The 18852-nt window shown below is 44.7% G+C and overlaps 1 protein-coding gene across 2 annotated transcripts; it reads left to right on the forward strand.

Moving 5' to 3' along the window:
- Window positions 1-38: 38 nt before the first annotated feature.
- Mesd (mesoderm development LRP chaperone) lies at window positions 39-9723 on the forward strand. 2 transcript variants are annotated; one of them, XM_008853396.3, is made up of 4 exons: window positions 39-294; window positions 6262-6494; window positions 8430-8737; window positions 9447-9723. In XM_008853396.3, exons 1-3 carry the CDS (start codon window positions 106-108, stop codon window positions 8686-8688), a joined length of 681 nt encoding a protein of 226 aa, XP_008851618.2. In that variant the 5' UTR covers window positions 39-105; the 3' UTR covers window positions 8689-8737; window positions 9447-9723. The 2 variants fall into 2 exon arrangements, with proteins under 2 accessions (XP_008851618.2, XP_008851617.2); XM_008853395.3 differs by having other exon boundaries at window positions 40-294; window positions 8430-9723.
- The last annotated feature ends 9129 nt before the right edge of the window (window positions 9724-18852 follow it).

Below are 18852 nucleotides of genomic sequence, written 5' to 3' on the forward strand. Positions count from 1 at the left end.
CAGGAGGCCTGGGAGGGGGCAGGGGGCGGGGCGTAGATGGCTAGCTTGGGGTTGGCGGCCGGCGCAGGCCCAGTGTGCGCTGTGGCGTACGCTGCGCGGCTAAAGATGGCGGCCTCCAGCTGGCTGCGAGCGGCCCTGCTGTTCCTCTGTGCCTCGGACCTTCTGCTGCTACCTCCCCCGGGGGCCTGCGCGGCGGAGACGCCCGATGAGGCCACTTCATCTCCACGGAAGAAGAAAAAGGACATTCGCGATTACAACGATGCGGACATGGCGCGACTTCTGGAACAGTGGGAGGTCCGCGCCGCGATCACTCCTGGGCTCTTCTCCATCCGGGTCCCTTCCCACTGACCACCCCCCCACCCCCGCTCCTTCGCCCTTGGGACCCTCTGATTTCTGTCTTCTGATCTCTCCCCGTCCTGTACCCCAGGTTCTTGCTGACCGTCTCTAGCCCCCGCTTACCCTGAGTGCCACCCCTCACATCCTCCACCAGGCTTCTCGCCCCGGGTGTCCTCTGCCTCTCCAGCCGTGACTCGGCCTCTCACCGTTCAGCACTACTTTCCCTATCGTGCACCGATGGCCTTGTGTTCATCCGGTGGTTAGTGAGCTCGCAAACTGAGTGAACCCTCCAGAACAGCCTTTCCTCCCTCCCTCCCTCCCTCCCTCCCCGCTCTGTTCCAGGGTGAGTGGGTTGTGATGGTTGTCGCCAGGTTTTTCAGCTTTGATACTGGTCCGTCTAAATCGAGAGGATTTCTCACTTCCCATTTGGGTGTATGTTCCTGCTTGGGCTTTTGTTATTTTGTGGGTGGATTTATTTTATTGGTGGGGGGAGCTAAGGCTTCTCATATGGAACTCATGTTTTTCTTTTTTCTTTCTTTATTGTTTTTATTTGTGTGAATGTATTGCTTGCATGTGTATAAGTGCACCCGTGTCGTGCAATGCCCGCAGAGGTCAGAAGAGGGTGTCACATTCCCTGGAACTGGAGTTAGGGTGGTTGTTAGCTGCCATGTGGGTGCTACGAACCGAACCCAGGTCTTCTGCAAGAGCAACCAGTGCCCTTAACCACGAGCCATCTCTCCAGCCAGGAACTCACGTTTTTCATTCTCAGGAGCAGTGAGTTGTTTGTGAGAGGCTGCTTTCTGGCCTGTTATTTGGAATCACTAAGTGTGCAGTCATAAGGAGCTAAGGTAAAGTTCACTGATAAAAAGCACATTGCAGCCTTTTTCTTCCAAAAGTGATTGTGTGTCCTAGTTGATTTCCACAGCCAATGTCAGACAGGAGTCAAGAATTCTACTTGCTGTGTAAATTTGGACTGGTTATGTCTCACCTTTCTGGGCCTTAATTTCCTCACCTGCAAAGTGACTCTGAAGGTTTATTTCCAATGCTGATGTTTTATTTTGTGGTTATCTCTTGTGTATTGTGGAAAGGGGGTAAAGACTTTCAGACAGAAGTTTAAAATAGCCACCCACTGCATTTGACTAAAAGGAAGAAGATTTGTGTTTTCACATTTATCTGTAACTGAACAGTTTGGGTAGCCTGCTATGTTAGTGCATGCCTGTCATTCCAGCACTTGGGAGGGTGAGCCAGGAGGATTATCTTGAGTTCAAGGCCAGCCTGGGCTACATAGCTTCAAACTGGCTTGGGAGACATAATGACAATCTGTCTCAAAAAAGGAGTAGGTTAGAGGGTGAGTATGACTAATGAGAAAATACCCCCTCATTTTACCTCCTTTGCAAACTTTTGGACTGTAGTAGACAAAGCCTTTTGATCTGCCAAAGTGAGAGCATCACCTTGTGAGATGCCCTGCCCTAGAAGAGGCACAGACCCTTAGCTAGAGCATGAGGGTGTTGCAAAGCCAAGCAAGACCTCTATTAGAAAGCGCCTCTAACAGAAATAACCATAGTACGTGGGGAAAATGACCAGCATCTATGAAGAAAGGAGCTGTGGGAAAGTCAGAAGGCTCCAGGGAGGGAAGCAGCATTTTAGACATGCTAAGGAGAGTGTGGGAGAAAAGTCTATGAATGACACAGAACTGGACAGAATAGCACAGAAATCACAGTCTAACCCTCTGGAATTTCCTTCCCTGGGTTCAGGGCACTTGTGAATTTGGCTTGGTAGAGATCTGCTCTGTGCTTTAGTTTCCTGCAAAATACAGATGTTGGTGCTCACTTCAGCAGTTACAGGTATGAACTGAGAAAACAGGGAAAGAACCAGAAAGTGCAACTCGGTAATCAGCATCTGTGCTAATTAATTTAGGTTAGTGAAACAAGTCATGTCTGAAGGAAAGAAATGGGAGGGAAAAGTTGCTAAGAACCAACTTAGCATCCTAGCATGACCTTGAATACTACTGTGTTTGCACTTTAGTTAGAGGGAAATAGGTGGATCTGATGCAAATGAAAGTTGTTTTATGAAAATATTACACTAGATGTTCATGTTTAATCATCTCTAACCCTGTTTTTCGAGTGTCCTATTGTATGAAGGCAACTATAATCAGTTTAGAGGCACCCCCCCCTTTATATTTTTTCCTTTGGCTGTCTATTAATCATTTCCCCCAGCTACTGAGTTACTGAAAGTTTTATTAGTTGTGTTTTAAGCTAGTTTGGAATGTACCCTGGAGTCCTGGAGGATATTTGAATGGAGGAATGTCAGGATTAGGGCCAAAGGTGATAAGGAGTTAGTAGGTCAGCAGAGTTGTGGATGGGGCATCTGAATGCTGATTATACATTATCTCATTTATTCCTTTCTCCTGGGAGAGGCAGGGGCCCTGGATGCCTGTCTTTGTTTCCTAAAGGCTTGCCTCTAGGTACCTAGAAGTTAAGTAATTTGCCCAGGGTCACACAACAGGCTAGTTTCTAGGTCTGTCACTTGACTTTAGAGCCTGTTCTTTAATCCTCTTAGCTGTGCCTCCACACTCATTAGTGAGCATGGTTCAAATAGAAGATGGTGAAGTTTGAGGGAGACCAAAAGTCTTAAGCCTGAACTAATAGGAGGGAGAAATGTGGACACTACAGATATGAGCTTCCTTCCCCCGCAGCCCTGGTTTTTCCTCTGGAAGACGATCCATTTCTGAGTAGTATGTTTGTCTGTTTTCTTAGGAAGTAGTTGTTCCTCCTGCAATGGAATATACGTTTGTACCCAACTCTGCAGTGAGGAACGGGTTAGGTGAGGACTCTGCAGTTAGAACTAATGCTGAGTCCCAGCTGGCACAAGAAAAGCAGATGTGGTCATTTCATTTTATGGGGAGGCTTATGGAGGGGATTCGAAGCCAGAAATAGGGTTGGACTTCAGAGTTATATGTTAGTGTGGAAGTTGTTTATCCTCTTTGAGTCTCTTCTATTTAGTATGTTGAGTGAAAACTTCGTAGGATTGTTCTAAAGGTTGGAGATCACTTGTGTCCATGTGGGACACAATAGAAACCTAGTAGATAGTAGCTATATCAGGGCCCCTGAGAGATGAAAAGATTCACCAGAGCTCAGCCTTGTGTAGCTCATTGGCAGACAACCTACTTTGATGAGGTCAGTTGAAAATGCAAGACTGAAGCTAGGTGTCTTATACACAGCTGTAATTCCAGCCTTAGGGGTGGAGACAGTGAGATCAGCAGTTCAAGCCAGGTATGATGGCACACATCTTTAATCTCAGCACTCAGGAGAAAGAGGCAGGCCACCTGGGGCTACAGCCCATGCTTCACCTTCAAAACAAAACAAGGAAGCAAGGGCTTCTAGATACATATTATATATAATATATATTGATTATATTTATATAAAAAATATATATTTTTGTTCATTTCAGGTTGGTTTTTTGGTTATAGCCTTGTTTAAATATAATTCATGTGGCATATAGATTTCACTGGACCATGTCAGCAGTTTGAAGTATATTCAGAGCATTGTTACCATTGTCACAGTCCATTTGGGGACTTGTTCATCACCTCAGAAAGAAAGCCTTGGTCACTCCCTCCCCATTTCCTCCCAGTCCCCCAGACAGCCCTAGTCAACCATGATGCTATGTGTTGTCCTTCAAGGTTAGTGTGTTCTAGACATTTCCAACCAGTGGAAGCAGGTCTGTCTCTGACTGTGGCTTCTCTTGCTTGCTCAGCATAGAGTCTTCAGGGTTGTCAAATTTGTGGCCGGATCAGTCAGGACTTCATTTTTTTTCTGTTGCTGGAACTAGATTTTTTTTTTTTTTTCCTCTAGGAAACCTGGCTCCCTGATTCTAGAACTTGTTTTTTTTTTAGGGATTAAATAAACTATTTACTTTTTTATTTGTGTGTGTGTGTGTGTGGTGTGTGTGTGTATGGTGTATGTACGTGTGTGTCTGAATGTGCACACAGAGGCCAGTAAACTATTATTTTTTATTTGGGGGAGGGTGTATGGTGTATGTACATGTGTGTCCCAGTATACACACGGGGCAGAGGAGCATATCAGGTATCTTGCTCTATCATTCTCCACCTTATTTCCATGGGCATTTGAACTCTAAGCATGTGCTCTTACCTGCTAGGTCATGTCCCCAACCCTGTTTTAGGGATTTTTAAATTTCACTTTGACTAGTGTGTGGGCATGCATGTATGTATGAATCTGTATGCCACTGCACATGCATGCCATTGCATACGTGAAGATCAGAAGTAGGTTCTCTCCTTCCACCATGTGGGTCCTGGGAATCGAACTCAGGTCATCAGGTTTTGCAACAAGCATTTTTACCCACCGAGCCATCTCACCAGCCATTTTAGGGATTTTTATTTATCTATCAGTTGACATACATTCTGTTTCTTTGCTGGTACTCCACTGTCAGTAATTCATTCTTTTTTTCATTTCTTTATATCAGTATGGGCTCACTAAATCTTTACTGAGGGAGTTATACGTCATTACTGTTACTTATTTTGATGTTCACATTTTTCCAAATCTGGCCCTTAGCTGCTTTAGGTTGGTATCTGTGTCGTGCTGACGTGTTCTGTGATTCATTGGGCACTTCCTCACTTTCTGATGCAGGAAGGTATTCAAGGTCTCTCCCGTTTTCCTTGCCATAATTAGTCTTTTCTCCAAAGAACCTACTTGTCCATATTTTTATCCATCCACCCATCTGTCTGTCAATTAATCTATTAAAAGCCATGGGATGCTTCTGCGCCTAATTCCAGTCTGATCCCACAAGGTGTATTCTTCCTCCTCCATATCTTCAGCTTCCCCCACTGAGGAACCTGCTCTAGTCACCAGCAGTATGTCTTTGCACATCCCCAGAGTTCACAGAAGGTGCTTTCAGAAGCATGCGTCATACCACTGCAGAGGACAGACCTGCCACCTAGGCTTGAATATGTGTTGAGTGAAAGGCAGAGTATAAGTATGAGTGTAAGAGGATTTGTTTTGTAGTGCTGGGGATGGAACCCAGGACCCTGGGCATGATAGGAAAGCTCTGTCACTGAGCTACATTCCTAGTGCACAGGGTGAGTTTTGAATAATGGCTACGTCTATGAAATCCACACCCTATTGGCATTCAGAGCAGTTGCATCACTCTAGAAGGTTCCTTGTGTCCTTTCTCAGTCAGCCCTATCTCTTAGCCCCCTTGAAGAAATAACCACTCTTCTCATTCTGTCAGCCCACATTAGTTTTGCCTGTTATTGCTACTATAAATAAATGGGATTGTGTGTCTTGACTTCTGTCACTCATTTTTTTTTTTTCTTCTTTTTCTTTTTGGTGGGACTGGGACTGATGCCAAGGCCTCACACGTAAGACGTGCTTGGCAAGCGCTGAACTGTATCCCCAGACATTTTGTTTTATTTTGAGACAAGATCTTGCTAAGTTTCCCTGGTCAGCTTTGAGCTCTCTGTCTTCTTGCCTTGGCCTCCTGAGTAGCTGAGATAACAGACCTCAGCCACCACGACTTGGCTGTTACTTGGCGATTTGAGATTTGCTGTATGTACCAGCATTTGTTCTCCATTGCTGGGCATAATCTTATTACATAACCATACCAGAATGTGGCTATTTTTATAATCTACCATATTGAGCAAGTTCTTTTAAGAGTAAAAACACCATAGAAACCCATAAAGCAGAACTCTGCATGGTGACATGGATTTTGCGTGGTGACACAGGACAGTGGGTAGTGAGTACTGCCTGAGACATAAGATGTTGCTCCAAAATCAAGTCAAGAGGAACACCCTAGGATTTTCTGTTTTTGTAGTAATTTGGGTATCCCTGCCCCCAACATCCTAGGCCATGCCTGTGTAGTTGGGAGAGTGCACTTCTGGTGACAAGTCTGATGTTTCTTCTCTCCTGACAGAAAGATGATGACATTGAAGAAGGAGATCTTCCGGAGCATAAGAGACCCTCGGCGCCTGTTGACTTCTCAAAGATAGACCCTGGCAAACCCGAAAGCATCTTGAAAATGACAAAGAAAGGGAAGACTCTGATGATGTTTGTCACTGTGTCAGGCAACCCCACTGAGAAGGAGACAGAGGAGATCACCAGCCTGTGGCAGGGCAGCCTGTTCAATGCCAACTACGATGTCCAGAGGTAAAGATAGCTCTGCCAGGCTGCTCTTCTCTTGTTGGTTCTAATTGTGGTTTTGATTCTTTTTTAAAAAATTATTTATTTATTTATTTATTTATTTATTTATTTATTTTTTGAGACAGGGCCTTCCTGTATTCCCAGGTGGCCTGGAACTTGCTATGTAGACCAGGCTGGCCTCAAACTCACAGAGATCTGCCTGCCTCTACCTCCCCATTTATTTATTTATTTAGGTCTTTTTGAGATAGTGCCCGGTGTAGCCCCAGCTGACCTGGAACTGGCCTTGAACTCACAGAGATCCACTTACCTCTGCCTCCTGAGCACTGGGATTAAAGGCGTGTGCCACAATGCCCAGCTTTGTTATTTTTATTTTATGTGTATAAGTACTGCTTGCACGTAAGTGCATCCATGTCATGCAATGCCCATGGAGGTCAGATGAGGGCATTGGATCTCTGGGACTGGAGTTATGGATGGTTGTAAGCCACCATGTGGGTCCTGGGAACTGAACCTGGGTCCACTGTGAGAACAACCAGTGCTCTTAACCTCTGAACCATCTCTCCAGCCCCGTGGTTTTGATTCTTTGAAATAGGGTCTGACTGTGTAGCTCTGACTGGCCTGGAACTTGCCGTGTAGTCCAGCCTGGCCTCATAGTCACTGCTTCTGCCTTCCACCGCTGGCATTACAGCATGAGCAGGAGCTTTTTCTGGGACTGTAGTGGGACATCCTTCTATCTCCCCAACATCCTTGGACCTTTTCTATCTAGGAGTTCTTTTCAATTTATTTATTTAAATAGTTTTTCTTTAAATACTCATTTTTGGTTAAAGCCGGTCAGTTCATTTTAATATCTCATTTAATCTTGAACATTGTCTTTATCTTCCTATTTTTAACTTTTATTTCCTCAGAATAAAAAATTGTCAGGGCTGGAGAGATGGCTCAGTGATTAAGAGCAATGACTGCTCTTACAGAGGGCCCAGTTTCGATTCCCAGCACCCACGCGTGAAAATGAAATAAAAATGAAAATTTTAAAAAAATACATATTTTTTTAAATTGTGTAAAGAACAAAAGAGTTGTAGCTCAACAGTTGCCCTATGTCCTTAGAGCTTTCTGGTCAGTGGAGAAGGTGTTTATGTGTAGCTGTGTTGACCCATAAGGCTATTATACCAGATTGCCAACAGGTAACTAGTGTGAACAAGCATCATGCCTGCTGGCCATGACTGTGCCACAGTCACCATGTTGCTCTTTGGTCTCTGGGTTCTGCTGAGTGAGAATTAGCTGAGCTGCTTGCTTCTAACCTCTGCTTGTGATTTCTGTCTGGCTGTCGGGTGTCTGGTGGGCTTTTCAGCAGCCCCTTAGGGCCTTTTCTAAGCCTTTATCAGCAAGAGTATTGTCAAACCAAACTAACTAGACACTTTAGACATAAAACAGGCTGGGCTCAGTGACAGAGATCTGTAATCCCAGCACTTGGGAAGTGAAGGCAGAAGGATTGGAAGTTCAAGGTCAGCATTTGCTGCTTAGAGAATATGAGATCAGCCTGGGCTACATGAGACCAGCCTGGGCTACATGAGACCAGCCTGGGCTACATGAGACCATCTCAAAAAAATGAACAAAAGATCATAAAACAGAAATGGAAATGGCATTTCAGAATATAAAACAGGTACAGATGGTAGCCTCTTCCCACTCCCCAACAGCCCCTGTGCCTGTCCACAGCACCCTGAGGAATTCACAGGAGCATCTCCTCTGTCTCAGGAACATAACCATCTGCTTGTTCTGTCTCATTCTAAGAAGAGTGCTTATTTTAAGCTCAGCAAACATTAAAGTCAGTTGCCACTAGGCCCCAGGCAATAGAGTGTTGTGTTCTGTATTTGTGTGGAATTTAAAATATATTTAAAATATACCAGCTCTCTGACCCTTGGCACCTCATGGTGGCTTCTCTCTGTCCAGGTTCATCGTGGGATCAGACCGTGCTATCTTCATGCTCCGGGACGGGAGCTATGCCTGGGAGATCAAGGACTTTCTGGTCAGCCAAGACAGGTGTGCTGATGTCACTCTAGAGGGACAAGTGTACCCTGGCAAGGGAGGAGGAAGCAAGGAGAAAAATAAAACAAAGCAAGAAAAGGGCAAAAAGAAGAAGGGGGGAGAGCCCAAAGTGCAGGCTTCCAAGGAAGACAACCGAGCCAGCAGCAGACGAGAAGACCTGTAGCTGCGGGTGCACCCCAGGAACAAGCAGGACAGGAGCACTCCTTGCGGTGGTAAGGCGGGTGGGTGCAGGAAGCGGCACACCGATGGCATTCTCCTGTCTTCTAGAGAGGGTCTGGGCATGGTCCATTGGACAGTTTCATAGTTAGTGTATGAAGGCATCTTGTGTGAGGGCAGGCTTTGAGACTGATGATGGACACTGGCAAGCCATGCATACTGCAACATACCTGACACATACCTCTTACATCTGGTGAGCCCTTGGTGCCCCAAAGCTCTGCTCCCTCTTTACTGCACCTGCTGTGGGCCAGTGGCCTGCTGTGTCTTTGTGTTGCAGGCTCCTCAGACAAGGCTTGAAAACTGAAGCCGGCGTTGATGGTGCTGTCAGTGAGGGTGAAAGTGCTGAGGGACCAGTGTAGCTAGCTGTATGCACAAGACTGGGGCAGCCAACCACCACACAGCATGCAGACACTGCCACCTGGCAATCCAAAGGAATTCCTTCATATCCTCAGCCCTCCTCGGTTCTGGGAGCCTTTTATGGGGCTTCCTATGGCTGTGGAGTGTGGGGCTCTCTTCTGCCTCAGTGTGGAGGAAAGGGGTGCTACAATGGAAGGCTCTATGTAACCCTGATTGCTGTAAAGTGCATGAGGAAGGACCAGCAGAGTCCTCTGCAGGGCTGGCAGAAGACTCAGTGACCTCATCTACAGTATTTCTAAGCGTTCTCTGATAAAGTGCCTAAAGTTGTGTTTTGTATGGTACTCACAGTGTGCTGCTGTCTACATCTCTGCTCTTCATAGATTGAAGCCTACTCCAAGAACATCTCAACACAGATGGCGTTTTTAAGAACTCAATTCTTTAAAGCCTCAGTTGTGATTTAAGAAATTATTAATAGCACATATTCACGTACATGCCTAGAAAGTGTCACCGTTAAAGAGTGGCACAGCGTGAAAGTGTTGCCCTGCTCTGCTGCCAGCCCTTGACCCAGTGGAACTACTGTTGATCATTTGTTTTTAAAAAATAAAGTACGTTTACCGGCTTAGAATGATGTGTATGTATTTTGACCTCATTTTGGTCCCCATTCATGTTTCCCTCAGTGAGTTACTGAGGGAGATGGGACAGAGAACCCATCCTGGTCGTGTCGGTGAACCCAACAAATCTGAAACAAGCCCTAACCCTGGGGTCTTCCGGCTTCACTTAGGGCAATTGGTTGGTTCTGTAATGTTTAGGCACACTGGTCATCGCCTGGGCCTGGTGCCTCCCACCGACCCTGGAAATCTTCCCACTGCAGATACATAGGCCTGTTGCTGCTTCCTGTGTTCTGTGTAGCCACATCACCAGAATTCATGCAGCATTTGCAGTGGCGGCCAAGGACAGTAAGCAGCCCCTGCCATCATGAACCTTATCGGCTAAGTGGGAAAGGCGACCTACAGTATAAACTGGCACCACAGGTTGAAAGAAATGTAGAGTGCCGGACCAGGTGGGCAGAGTCTTAATCTTGTTAGGGTGGTCAGAGGCTCCACTTAAGTCAGGAGGAAGTCAGGAATAAAATATGCAGGCAGAGGAATGGTCTGGGCAGAGGCCCTGTGGCTATAAGTAGAAAAGGGAACTCCAGGAGAGCCTCTGAGAAGATTGGGCTGGAGAGCTGAGGAGTACAGGGTATTGTGGGAGTGTGGGATGCCTGAGGCGTTTTACTTTGTTGGTGCTGGCAGACAGAACTGATGAAGGAGCCCAGGAGAGCATGAGCCATCAGGTAGGAGGACCTCTAAGTGCTGGAACTTGAGCAACTCAGGTTATCAGAAGAGGCTTGAACCACCAGTTCCCTGTGTGTTTACCACTGAGGTTCTTTGCTTCCGATTTCTGGCTGTATATGCAATGCTGTGATGAACTTATTTTCCCTCTGTATATATACTACTTGCTATAGAAATTAAAATAGCCCATAAAAATTTCTTTTTACAGCTCAAATTTTTGAAATCCAGAAAAATCTATCTTCCCTAATTAACAATCAAACTACCCAATGTTCTCACATTCTTTGGGTTCAAAGCTTCTAAAACACAGGAAGCCAGAGACCTACTGGTGCATCTCTAAGTCAAGTAGAATTAAAGTATATTGAAGTCATTTATACCCAAGCTGCTCAGATTTCTTATATATTACTGATACCAACATAGGAAGCGCCTGGCATGGTAATGTATGCATGTAATCTTAGTACTTGAGGGTGGAGGCTGGAGGATCAGGAGTTCAAGGCCAGCCTCAGTTACATAGTGATTTTGAGGCCAGCCCTCAACAACATGAGACCCTGTCTCCAAAAAACAAAACAGCCAAAAACCACACCCAAAAGTAGGTTATAGAGGAGCTTTATTAATTGAAAGAACCACAGATGGCTTATGCTTGTTGACCCTTGTCATGATCCCTCTTTTCTCAAATTCTCAGGACCTGTCCCTCTTACAGTAACTGGGGACATCTGAACAGCGCCCTTGCTGCACTCTGATGTCCCCTGAGACCACTGTCTCTTCTCTTTCAAGCTAGGAAAACCTGCTGCCTAGATCTCAGTTTGTCACTGTTCAGTCTTCCTGTGCTCCAGGAAGCCCCTTTTGCTGGAAATTGGTCCAGGACTGAGGGTCAAGTTATGAGAGTGGAGTTAGTAGCATTTCTGAGCAGAGATAATTCAAGCCTTATGAACCTGGGGAGTTTTCTTTGAAGGACATCTAAAGTCTCTCCAGAGTCAAGGCTTGGATTAAATGTTTGTGGCAGGTGTTCTGAACTTGCCAGAATCTGCTCCATGGTAGTCTGTACCCTCACAATTATGTGCCCCTAAAAGAGCCTTAAAATACAAACTTGTAGACTGGGCATGGTGTAGCATGCCTTTAATTTAGCACTCAGGAGGCAGAGGCAGGCAGATCTAAGTTTGAGGCCAGCCAAGGCTACATAGTGAGAGCCTGTCTAAACCATAAAACAAAAACCCAAACTTGCCTGTAAGCCCAAACCTTGGGAAGTAGAGGCAAGAGAATCAGGAGTTTCAGGTCAGATTGGACTACATGAGATACTGTCTCAAAAAACAAAACAAAATGCTACTAACCACAACAATTAAACAAGTGATGGTGAAATAATCTGACCTCTGGGCATTATTTTAAATTTATTTATTTATTTATTTATTTACTTATTTATTCATCCATTCAAGTGTTCTGATTGCCAGTATGTTTACTGGTGTGCATGCAGTGCCTATGAAGGTTGGAAGATGGTGACAGAGCCATCATGTGGGTACTGGGAATTGAACCCAGGTTCTGGAAGAACAAGTGTTCTTAACACCTGAGCCATCTCTCCAACCCCATTTGGACATTCTTATACACAATGTTTTGGTGAACTTTTACATTTAAAGGTTAAATTCCCAACAGTGTAATTGTTAGAATTTAAGGTTTGATGAATATTGCCAAGTTGTTGACCCCAGTGGTTCTGGCAATCTGGGTTCACCAGCAGTCGATCTATGATCCTTGTCAGCTCTAGTCATCACATGTAGCATTTCAATAAACTGAAAAACTAAGTCTTTTTAAAATTTTTATTTTATGTGTATGAGTGTTTTGCCTTCATGTATGTAAGTGCACCTGTGTCATGCAGTGCTCAAGGAGGCCAGAAGAGGGTGTTGGATCCCCTGGAAGTACAGTTGTGGACTGTTAGCCATCATGTGGGTACTGGGTACTGGGAACTGAACCCATGTCCTCTGCAAGAGCAGCCAATGCTCTTAACCACTGAGCCCTCTCTCCAGACCCTGAAATCCAGTCTCAATTGTCCCCCCTGTAGCAAAGTGCTAGAGAAACCCCGTGTAGAGTTCGCCTGACAGTGCGAATGCTTACATCCATCTCTTCCAGCCCCAGCTGTGAGTATCCTCTGCCCAGCACAGGTACCAGGGAGCAGATCTGCACTGCTTTATCTCTGGCCTTTCAGCTGACAGCAGAGCAGAGCCTTGCTAGTCTGCAAGTTTAAGAGTATACGAAAAGCTGTATTTTTGGTACATCTGTCTTCATGTCCATCTGTCTAGTGATCTAGTGATCTATAACCACTGTCAAGCTTGATGCTGGAATGACCGGAGGGTATGGCATTTCTAGCTTTCTTCATGTCACATTCTGCCATCAGGGAGGTCTAAACCCACCCTTATCACCCTTAGAAGAGTCCATTTTTGTATAGTCCTCCTTCCCCCCTTCCCCTTTAACTACCTCTTTTTTTACATATTTCTCCCTTAGCTATACAAAACACTGTGGAATATAGGGGGGAAAAATTCTCCCAATACACAGTTTAAAAAAAAAAACCTTAAGCACAGAAGAAACCCTACAGGGATGGAAGAAGGCCCTAGCCCTACCAGAAGCCATATGGTTGTTAAATGAAAATCCCAGTGTCAGAGGTGGGTTGCCCCCTATGAGCTGTGGCCAGAGGGGCCCTAGAGGCCCCTAGAGGCCATTGCCAATAATGTTGGTTGTACACCAGAAGTGGACAGTAAGACCCTATTGCTGAAGACACTGCATGATGTAAATGCAGGAGAGGGAGAAATCAAGCTTGGACTAATCTGGAAACTCCCTGCCACTGGATGGATGGCTTTCATAGTGCCAGGAGGCAACACACAGATGGCCTGTGGAGAACTATCCCCTATAATTCTGCTCAATAGCGGACCCTGCATGCTGCACTATCAATATGCGAAACAAGATATTCCTGCTGGTGCAATAGTGGTGTGAATAGTATTTGTACAACAAGCAAATTTTCAATTGGATATAATGCCCGCTCCCAGAGGTGAAACACACATCTGGTACTGTAGACCAGGCCACTGCTGTGGCAGGGGAGGCTATAGACCCTGGTGGGGAAGCCACTGCAATTGTTTTGTTAGATGGATGTGATGCACCTGCTAAAATACTGTCTGAGCATTTGTGTTTACACCCATAGGTTAAGTTATTATAGCAGTCACTGTTTGTGTTTTTATAGTAGATGGAATTCCACTGAAATAGGCCAAAAGCCCATGGTAAACAGATGATACAGAAACTCAAAAGTTCAGTGCTGTATCACAATGGGAGGAAGGTCATTCCATACCTATCACCCCCTCCAAGACTCAGGGACTTTTGCAGAAGAGGTTGGCGGAAAGAATGTAAGAGCCAGAGGAAGGCGTGGAGTGTTACCTGGAAGTGTCCTCCAACTGCTATGCCGGCAAGCTATAGTCACACCTTCCCACACTCGTCAAGGAGTCAAGGGGGCGCCAGTTACCCCTGTCACCCAATCAATTGGCCTTAGCTGCATATGGGGGAGGGGCTAAGGATATATAAGCCAAGAATGCCATGAGACCCCTCTCGCCATTTTGTGTGGCTGTTGGGAAGTCACAGGATCTATATTTGAGTGTAGACTTTCTAGCACAGCCGTGAATGGGGGGCAGTGCCCACTCTTCTGTGAATAAAGCCCCACCCCCTGCTCTGTTAGCAAGCCCAATAAGCTCATTAGAATTTTCACAAAAAAATAAATAGATAAGAACAGAGCTAATGAAAACCTTCATTATTCTACCAAAGTTGACCCCATGTTGGCAAATCCTTTGGTCTTTGATTTCCTATTCCACTTTCCCCCCTTAAACTTCATTGTGTATATATTTTTATGTGTACTGCTTCAAGTTATTTCTGTCAAGAAATGTGTTAAAAATTGCCTCTCTTTGGAATAATAAAAATATTCTAATATTTAAAAAAAAGAAGAGTCCACTTTCTCTCAGAGTCTAAGAATTTTTACTTCTATTATTTTAAATGTATGGGTATGCCATGGATTGTTTGTGGAGGTCAGAGGACAGAAACCCTGTGGGAGTCTGTTCTCTCCTATGTCTGTGTGGGTCTCCAGGATCAAATTCAGGTCATCAGCTTGGTGACAAACTTTTCCTGCTGAGCCATCTTGATGGCCTGAATCCTTCCTTTTAATTAATATTCTGTCATTTTGCTAAAAAAAAAAATCCATGCTGATTTCTGAGTCTTTTTTTTTTTTTTCTCTCCTAGAACATGAAGTGCCTGTTCTGATTGCAGATTCAGCTCTCAAGTGCTGGGATCTCTGTGAGATCAAGGCCAACCTGGTCTACATAACAAGTTCCAGGCCAGCTGGGGCTACAGGGAGACCCAGTTTCAAAAACAAAACAGACTGGGGATGTGGGTTAGTTGGCACAGTTCTTGCCTAGCATTCACAAAGCCCTCATTCTATCCCCACTGTCACATAACTAGGTGTGCTGATGGCACATGGCTCTAACCCCAGCACCTAGGAGGCAGAGGCAGGAGGAACAAGTTCAAGATCATCCTTGGCTATATACCAAGTTTGAGGCCAACCTGAGCTCCTTGAGACTCTGTCTCAATAATAAGAATAGGGGCTGGAGTGATGGCTCAGAGGTTAAGAGCACTGGCTGCTCTTGCAGAGGACCCGGGTTCAGTTCCTAGCACCCACATGGCAGCTAACAACCATCCATAACTCCAGTTCCAGGGGATCTGATGCCCTCTTCTGATCTCCACAGGCACTGCACGACACGGGTGCACTCACGTACATGCAGACAATACACTCATACACACAAAATAAAAATAATAAAATCTTTTTAATAATAGTAATTTGTTTGTATTGGCATGCTGTGCTCTTTTGGTCCAAATATCTGGGTAGATGTTTCTTTCCTCTTTCTTTACTGTTGAGTAGACACAGCTTTTCCCAGACCTTGGCCCACACAAGCATTTTTAGTGAATTCCCATGGACTACCCTCCCTCCTGATCTGAGCAAGGAAGCCACAATCTGGGAGCTGGATGTTGCATTCTCATAACTGAACAGGGAAAAGAGAACGACTCAGAGGAGGTTGGGCACACCTTTGCTTGGCAGGTCCCTTCACCACTTGTGCTTTCCGGAAATGGCCTAGACCAGGGTCCTCCTGGGTAGAGGAGCAGCAGAGCTCCCCTCCCTGTCAGCTGTGGACAGTGGATCCTGTGTAGGGAAGGATGGCATGTTCTCTGCTTATCTCTCTAAAAAACATTTTCACATGCCTCCTGCAGTAGGAAAGGCAGGCTCACAGTGTGTTGCTTTGGGTGTTGGCGTGGGTGCTGGGAACTGAACTGCAAGAACCACATGACCTTCTAACCGTTGAACCATCTCTCCACCCCAACTTGATACAATTTTAAACAGAAGGAAATGGAAAAATGCTAAGCTACAAACCCCATTAAAACAAAACAAAAAATTAAATCACTTTTTCTAAGTGTGACCCACAATGCAAACAAATATATTTAGTGAGTAGTCATGTCTAATTTCTATTACGCTAATGGTCAATGGAATTAAAAAGAGAACCCAGCTTTTACAATCACTGTCTCAAAGAGATAACGTGTTCTTTTGGAATGCAGAAAATGGTTCTTGCTATTTCTTCATGATAAAAGTCTGGTGGTTATAACACTCCTAATCTTTGTACTGTACCATAATTTCGCTTAGAATTTTTACAGATGGCTTAATGGAGAAAGAGTCAGATGTGAATACAGACATAACTCTGTCATGAGCTCATGAGCTGAATCAATCTTGTTTCCCTGTCTCTCCCAGCTTAGTGATATTATTCTAATAAAAATCAAAGTTTCAGGTGTGTGTAACACACCTATAGTCCCGGCACTTTAGGAGCTGAAGCAAGAGGATTACAAGTTCCAAGCCAGGCTTCATACCAAGACCCAAGTGTCTCTCTCTCTCTCTCTCTCTCTCTCTCTCTCTCTCTCTCTCTCTATATACAAGTAACAACAAACCCCCCCACAAATATAAAAAAATAAAAATCAAGATTTCAGTTCTTACTCTGAAAGCCAAAAGCTGGTAATACAGGGAATTTGAATTTTTATCCTAAGAAATTGAAAGGAATAAATGCTCCCAAGCTAGAGCATCTGCCGCCATCCAAAGCCCTGGCCATGCTGCTAGCCTGACAACCTCCCCTGATGTTCCAGTTTGGTCCTGGTCTTTGGGACCAGAGATGGGTACCTGACCTCCCCCTGGAACTGTACTTATGGACAGTTGTTAGCCACCATATGGGTGCTGGAAACAGAACCTGGGTCCTCTGCAAGAGCAGTTAGTGCTCTTAACCACTGAGCCATCTTTCCAGCCCCCAAATAAATCTTTTTTCAAATACAGCTTTTATTTTCTAATTGAATTTTTGCAATCTTCATGCAATATATTTTGATTATATTTAGATCCCCTTCCCTATCTGTATCTCCCCTTACAACCCCCCACCCAATTTAGTGTATTCATATATATACATATATATATATATGTATATATGTGTATATGTATATATACACATACTAAAGTCTGTAGAGTCTAATTTGTGTCCTCAAATGTCCTTCAGTGTGGTAGTCCATCTACTGGAACCTGGTTAACATACCAGTTCACACCCTTGAAAGAGACTGACTCTCCCCTCCCATCAGCCACTTGTGGTCAGTACTTCTCAGTCAGGTAAGGTTGGGGTTTCTTACCCACTTCTCCATGTCTGTGCTGAGATTTTGTTCAGTTTGAGCTTACATGGGATTTGTACATGTTGTCACCATTGCTGTGAATTCACATGAGTAGCTGACCAGCTGTCAAAAACTGTTTCCTTGTGGTCATCTACCACTTCTGGCTCTTACAATCTTTCCACCCCCTCTTCCTCAGTGATCCCTGAACCGTGGGAGGCAGACATTTGATATAGGTGTCCTATTCAAGGATGAGCACTCTGCAGTCTCTGCACATTGGCCAATTGTAGGTTTCTGTGTTAATCACCATCTGCTGCATAAAGAAACTTCTCTGCTGAGCGTTGAGAGATGAATTCTATGGGTATAACAATAACTAATTAGGAGTTAGTTTAATACTATATCTATTTAGCAGAAACTACTATTAAGCTCTCCCTTATGTCCTGTGACCTGTCTAGCCTCAAGTTTCTAGGCCTGATATCAATGTCAGGTATAGGCTCCATCCTATGAAGCAGACCTTAAACCCAATTATAAAATGGTTGGTTACTCCCATAATGTTCATGTCACTATTGCACCAGTGGGCATATCTTGCTACACCAGTTGTTGCAGTTTGCAGGATTCACATCTGAGTAAGGTTGCTGATTAATTTTCTCTTCAGGTAGCTTGTATAGCACCTCCAAGTACTATGAAAGCTAGACAGTAGAGATGAGGCTCTGAAGTCAGCTCCAGCTTGATTTCTCCTTGTTTGTTCTGTAGTTCATGTATATAGTATCTTCAGCAATAGGGTCTTGCCATCAAGTTCTGGTGGGTAACCAAGAGCAGGGAGGGGCACTGATCAGTGTTGTTTGAGGGTCTATGGGACCCCTGATCAACAGCTTCAAAAGAGGGAATCAATTCTTGGCGTTGGACTTTTACTTTGCTAGCCTACAGTGTCTAGTTAGGGGCAATGTCCTCCTGTTATAAGGTAACTCCTTTTAATCTCTCTTTTTTTAACTTTTAAAAAAAGAGAATTTCATACATGCATATAAGGTGTTTTGATAAAATTCACACCTACTCCCTCCCCTCCAACACCTCCCATATCTCCCCATCACTTTTTTTCTGACAGCTTTGTGTACCCTTCCTTCCTTCCTTCCTTCCTTCCTTCCTTCCTTCCTTTCCTTCCTTTCCCTCCCTCCCTCTTCTTCCTCCTTTTCTTTTCTTTCTTTCTTTCCTTTTTTTATGGGGCTTTTTGCTACTCTAACATTCCTGCCTCTGAAGAGGTAACCCTAAAATCTTTTAGGGATTAGATAAGAGCTCCCAGATACTTTTGACATTTTTGGCCTTTGGAACAGAGTACGTTGCTAAGAGACCCAAGGATATTTTGATTTTTAGCCAAGAAACTGGCTACTTTTCTTTGGATCGGGAAGCAGACCGTTCTGGCTTCTTCCATGTTGAACAGGGATGCAGGGTGAGGCACTTGGGGTACCCCCCTCAGTGGGTCTATCTAAAGGACTCCCAAATTCCATAACTCTTAACTATAGGGAGAAAAGAAGGTCCTTGACTGGTGCTAAGGAGATGTGAAGGAAAAGTAAAGGCAAGAGTAGTTTGTGTTACAATTTCTAGGCAGGGAACCAGTAAAAGTCAGAACAGGACAAATTTCAAATGTTCACATAAGAGTCCATTGGGATTTTTTGATGAGAGCTTCCAAAAGCATCCCTCCTCATTTTTCTTTTGTCTGCCAAGGCTGGACT

This window comes from Nannospalax galili, unplaced genomic scaffold, assembly GCF_000622305.1.
Source record: "Nannospalax galili isolate Female #2095 unplaced genomic scaffold, S.galili_v1.0 scaffold627, whole genome shotgun sequence".
NCBI classification, from domain to species: Eukaryota; Metazoa; Chordata; class Mammalia; order Rodentia; family Spalacidae; genus Nannospalax; species Nannospalax galili.

Excerpts from the sequence above, each read along its gene's own strand:
- Mesd (XM_008853396.3), top strand. The coding sequence starts at position 106 with ATGGCGGCCTCCAGCTGGCTGCGAGCGGCCCTGCTGTTCCTCTGTGCC. Across the intron at positions 295-6,261 it reads GACTTCTGGAACAGTGGGAG|AAAGATGATGACATTGAAGA; the intron begins GTCCGCGCCGCG and ends CTCTCCTGACAG. Across the intron at positions 6,495-8,429 it reads GCCAACTACGATGTCCAGAG|GTTCATCGTGGGATCAGACC; the intron begins GTAAAGATAGCT and ends CTCTCTGTCCAG.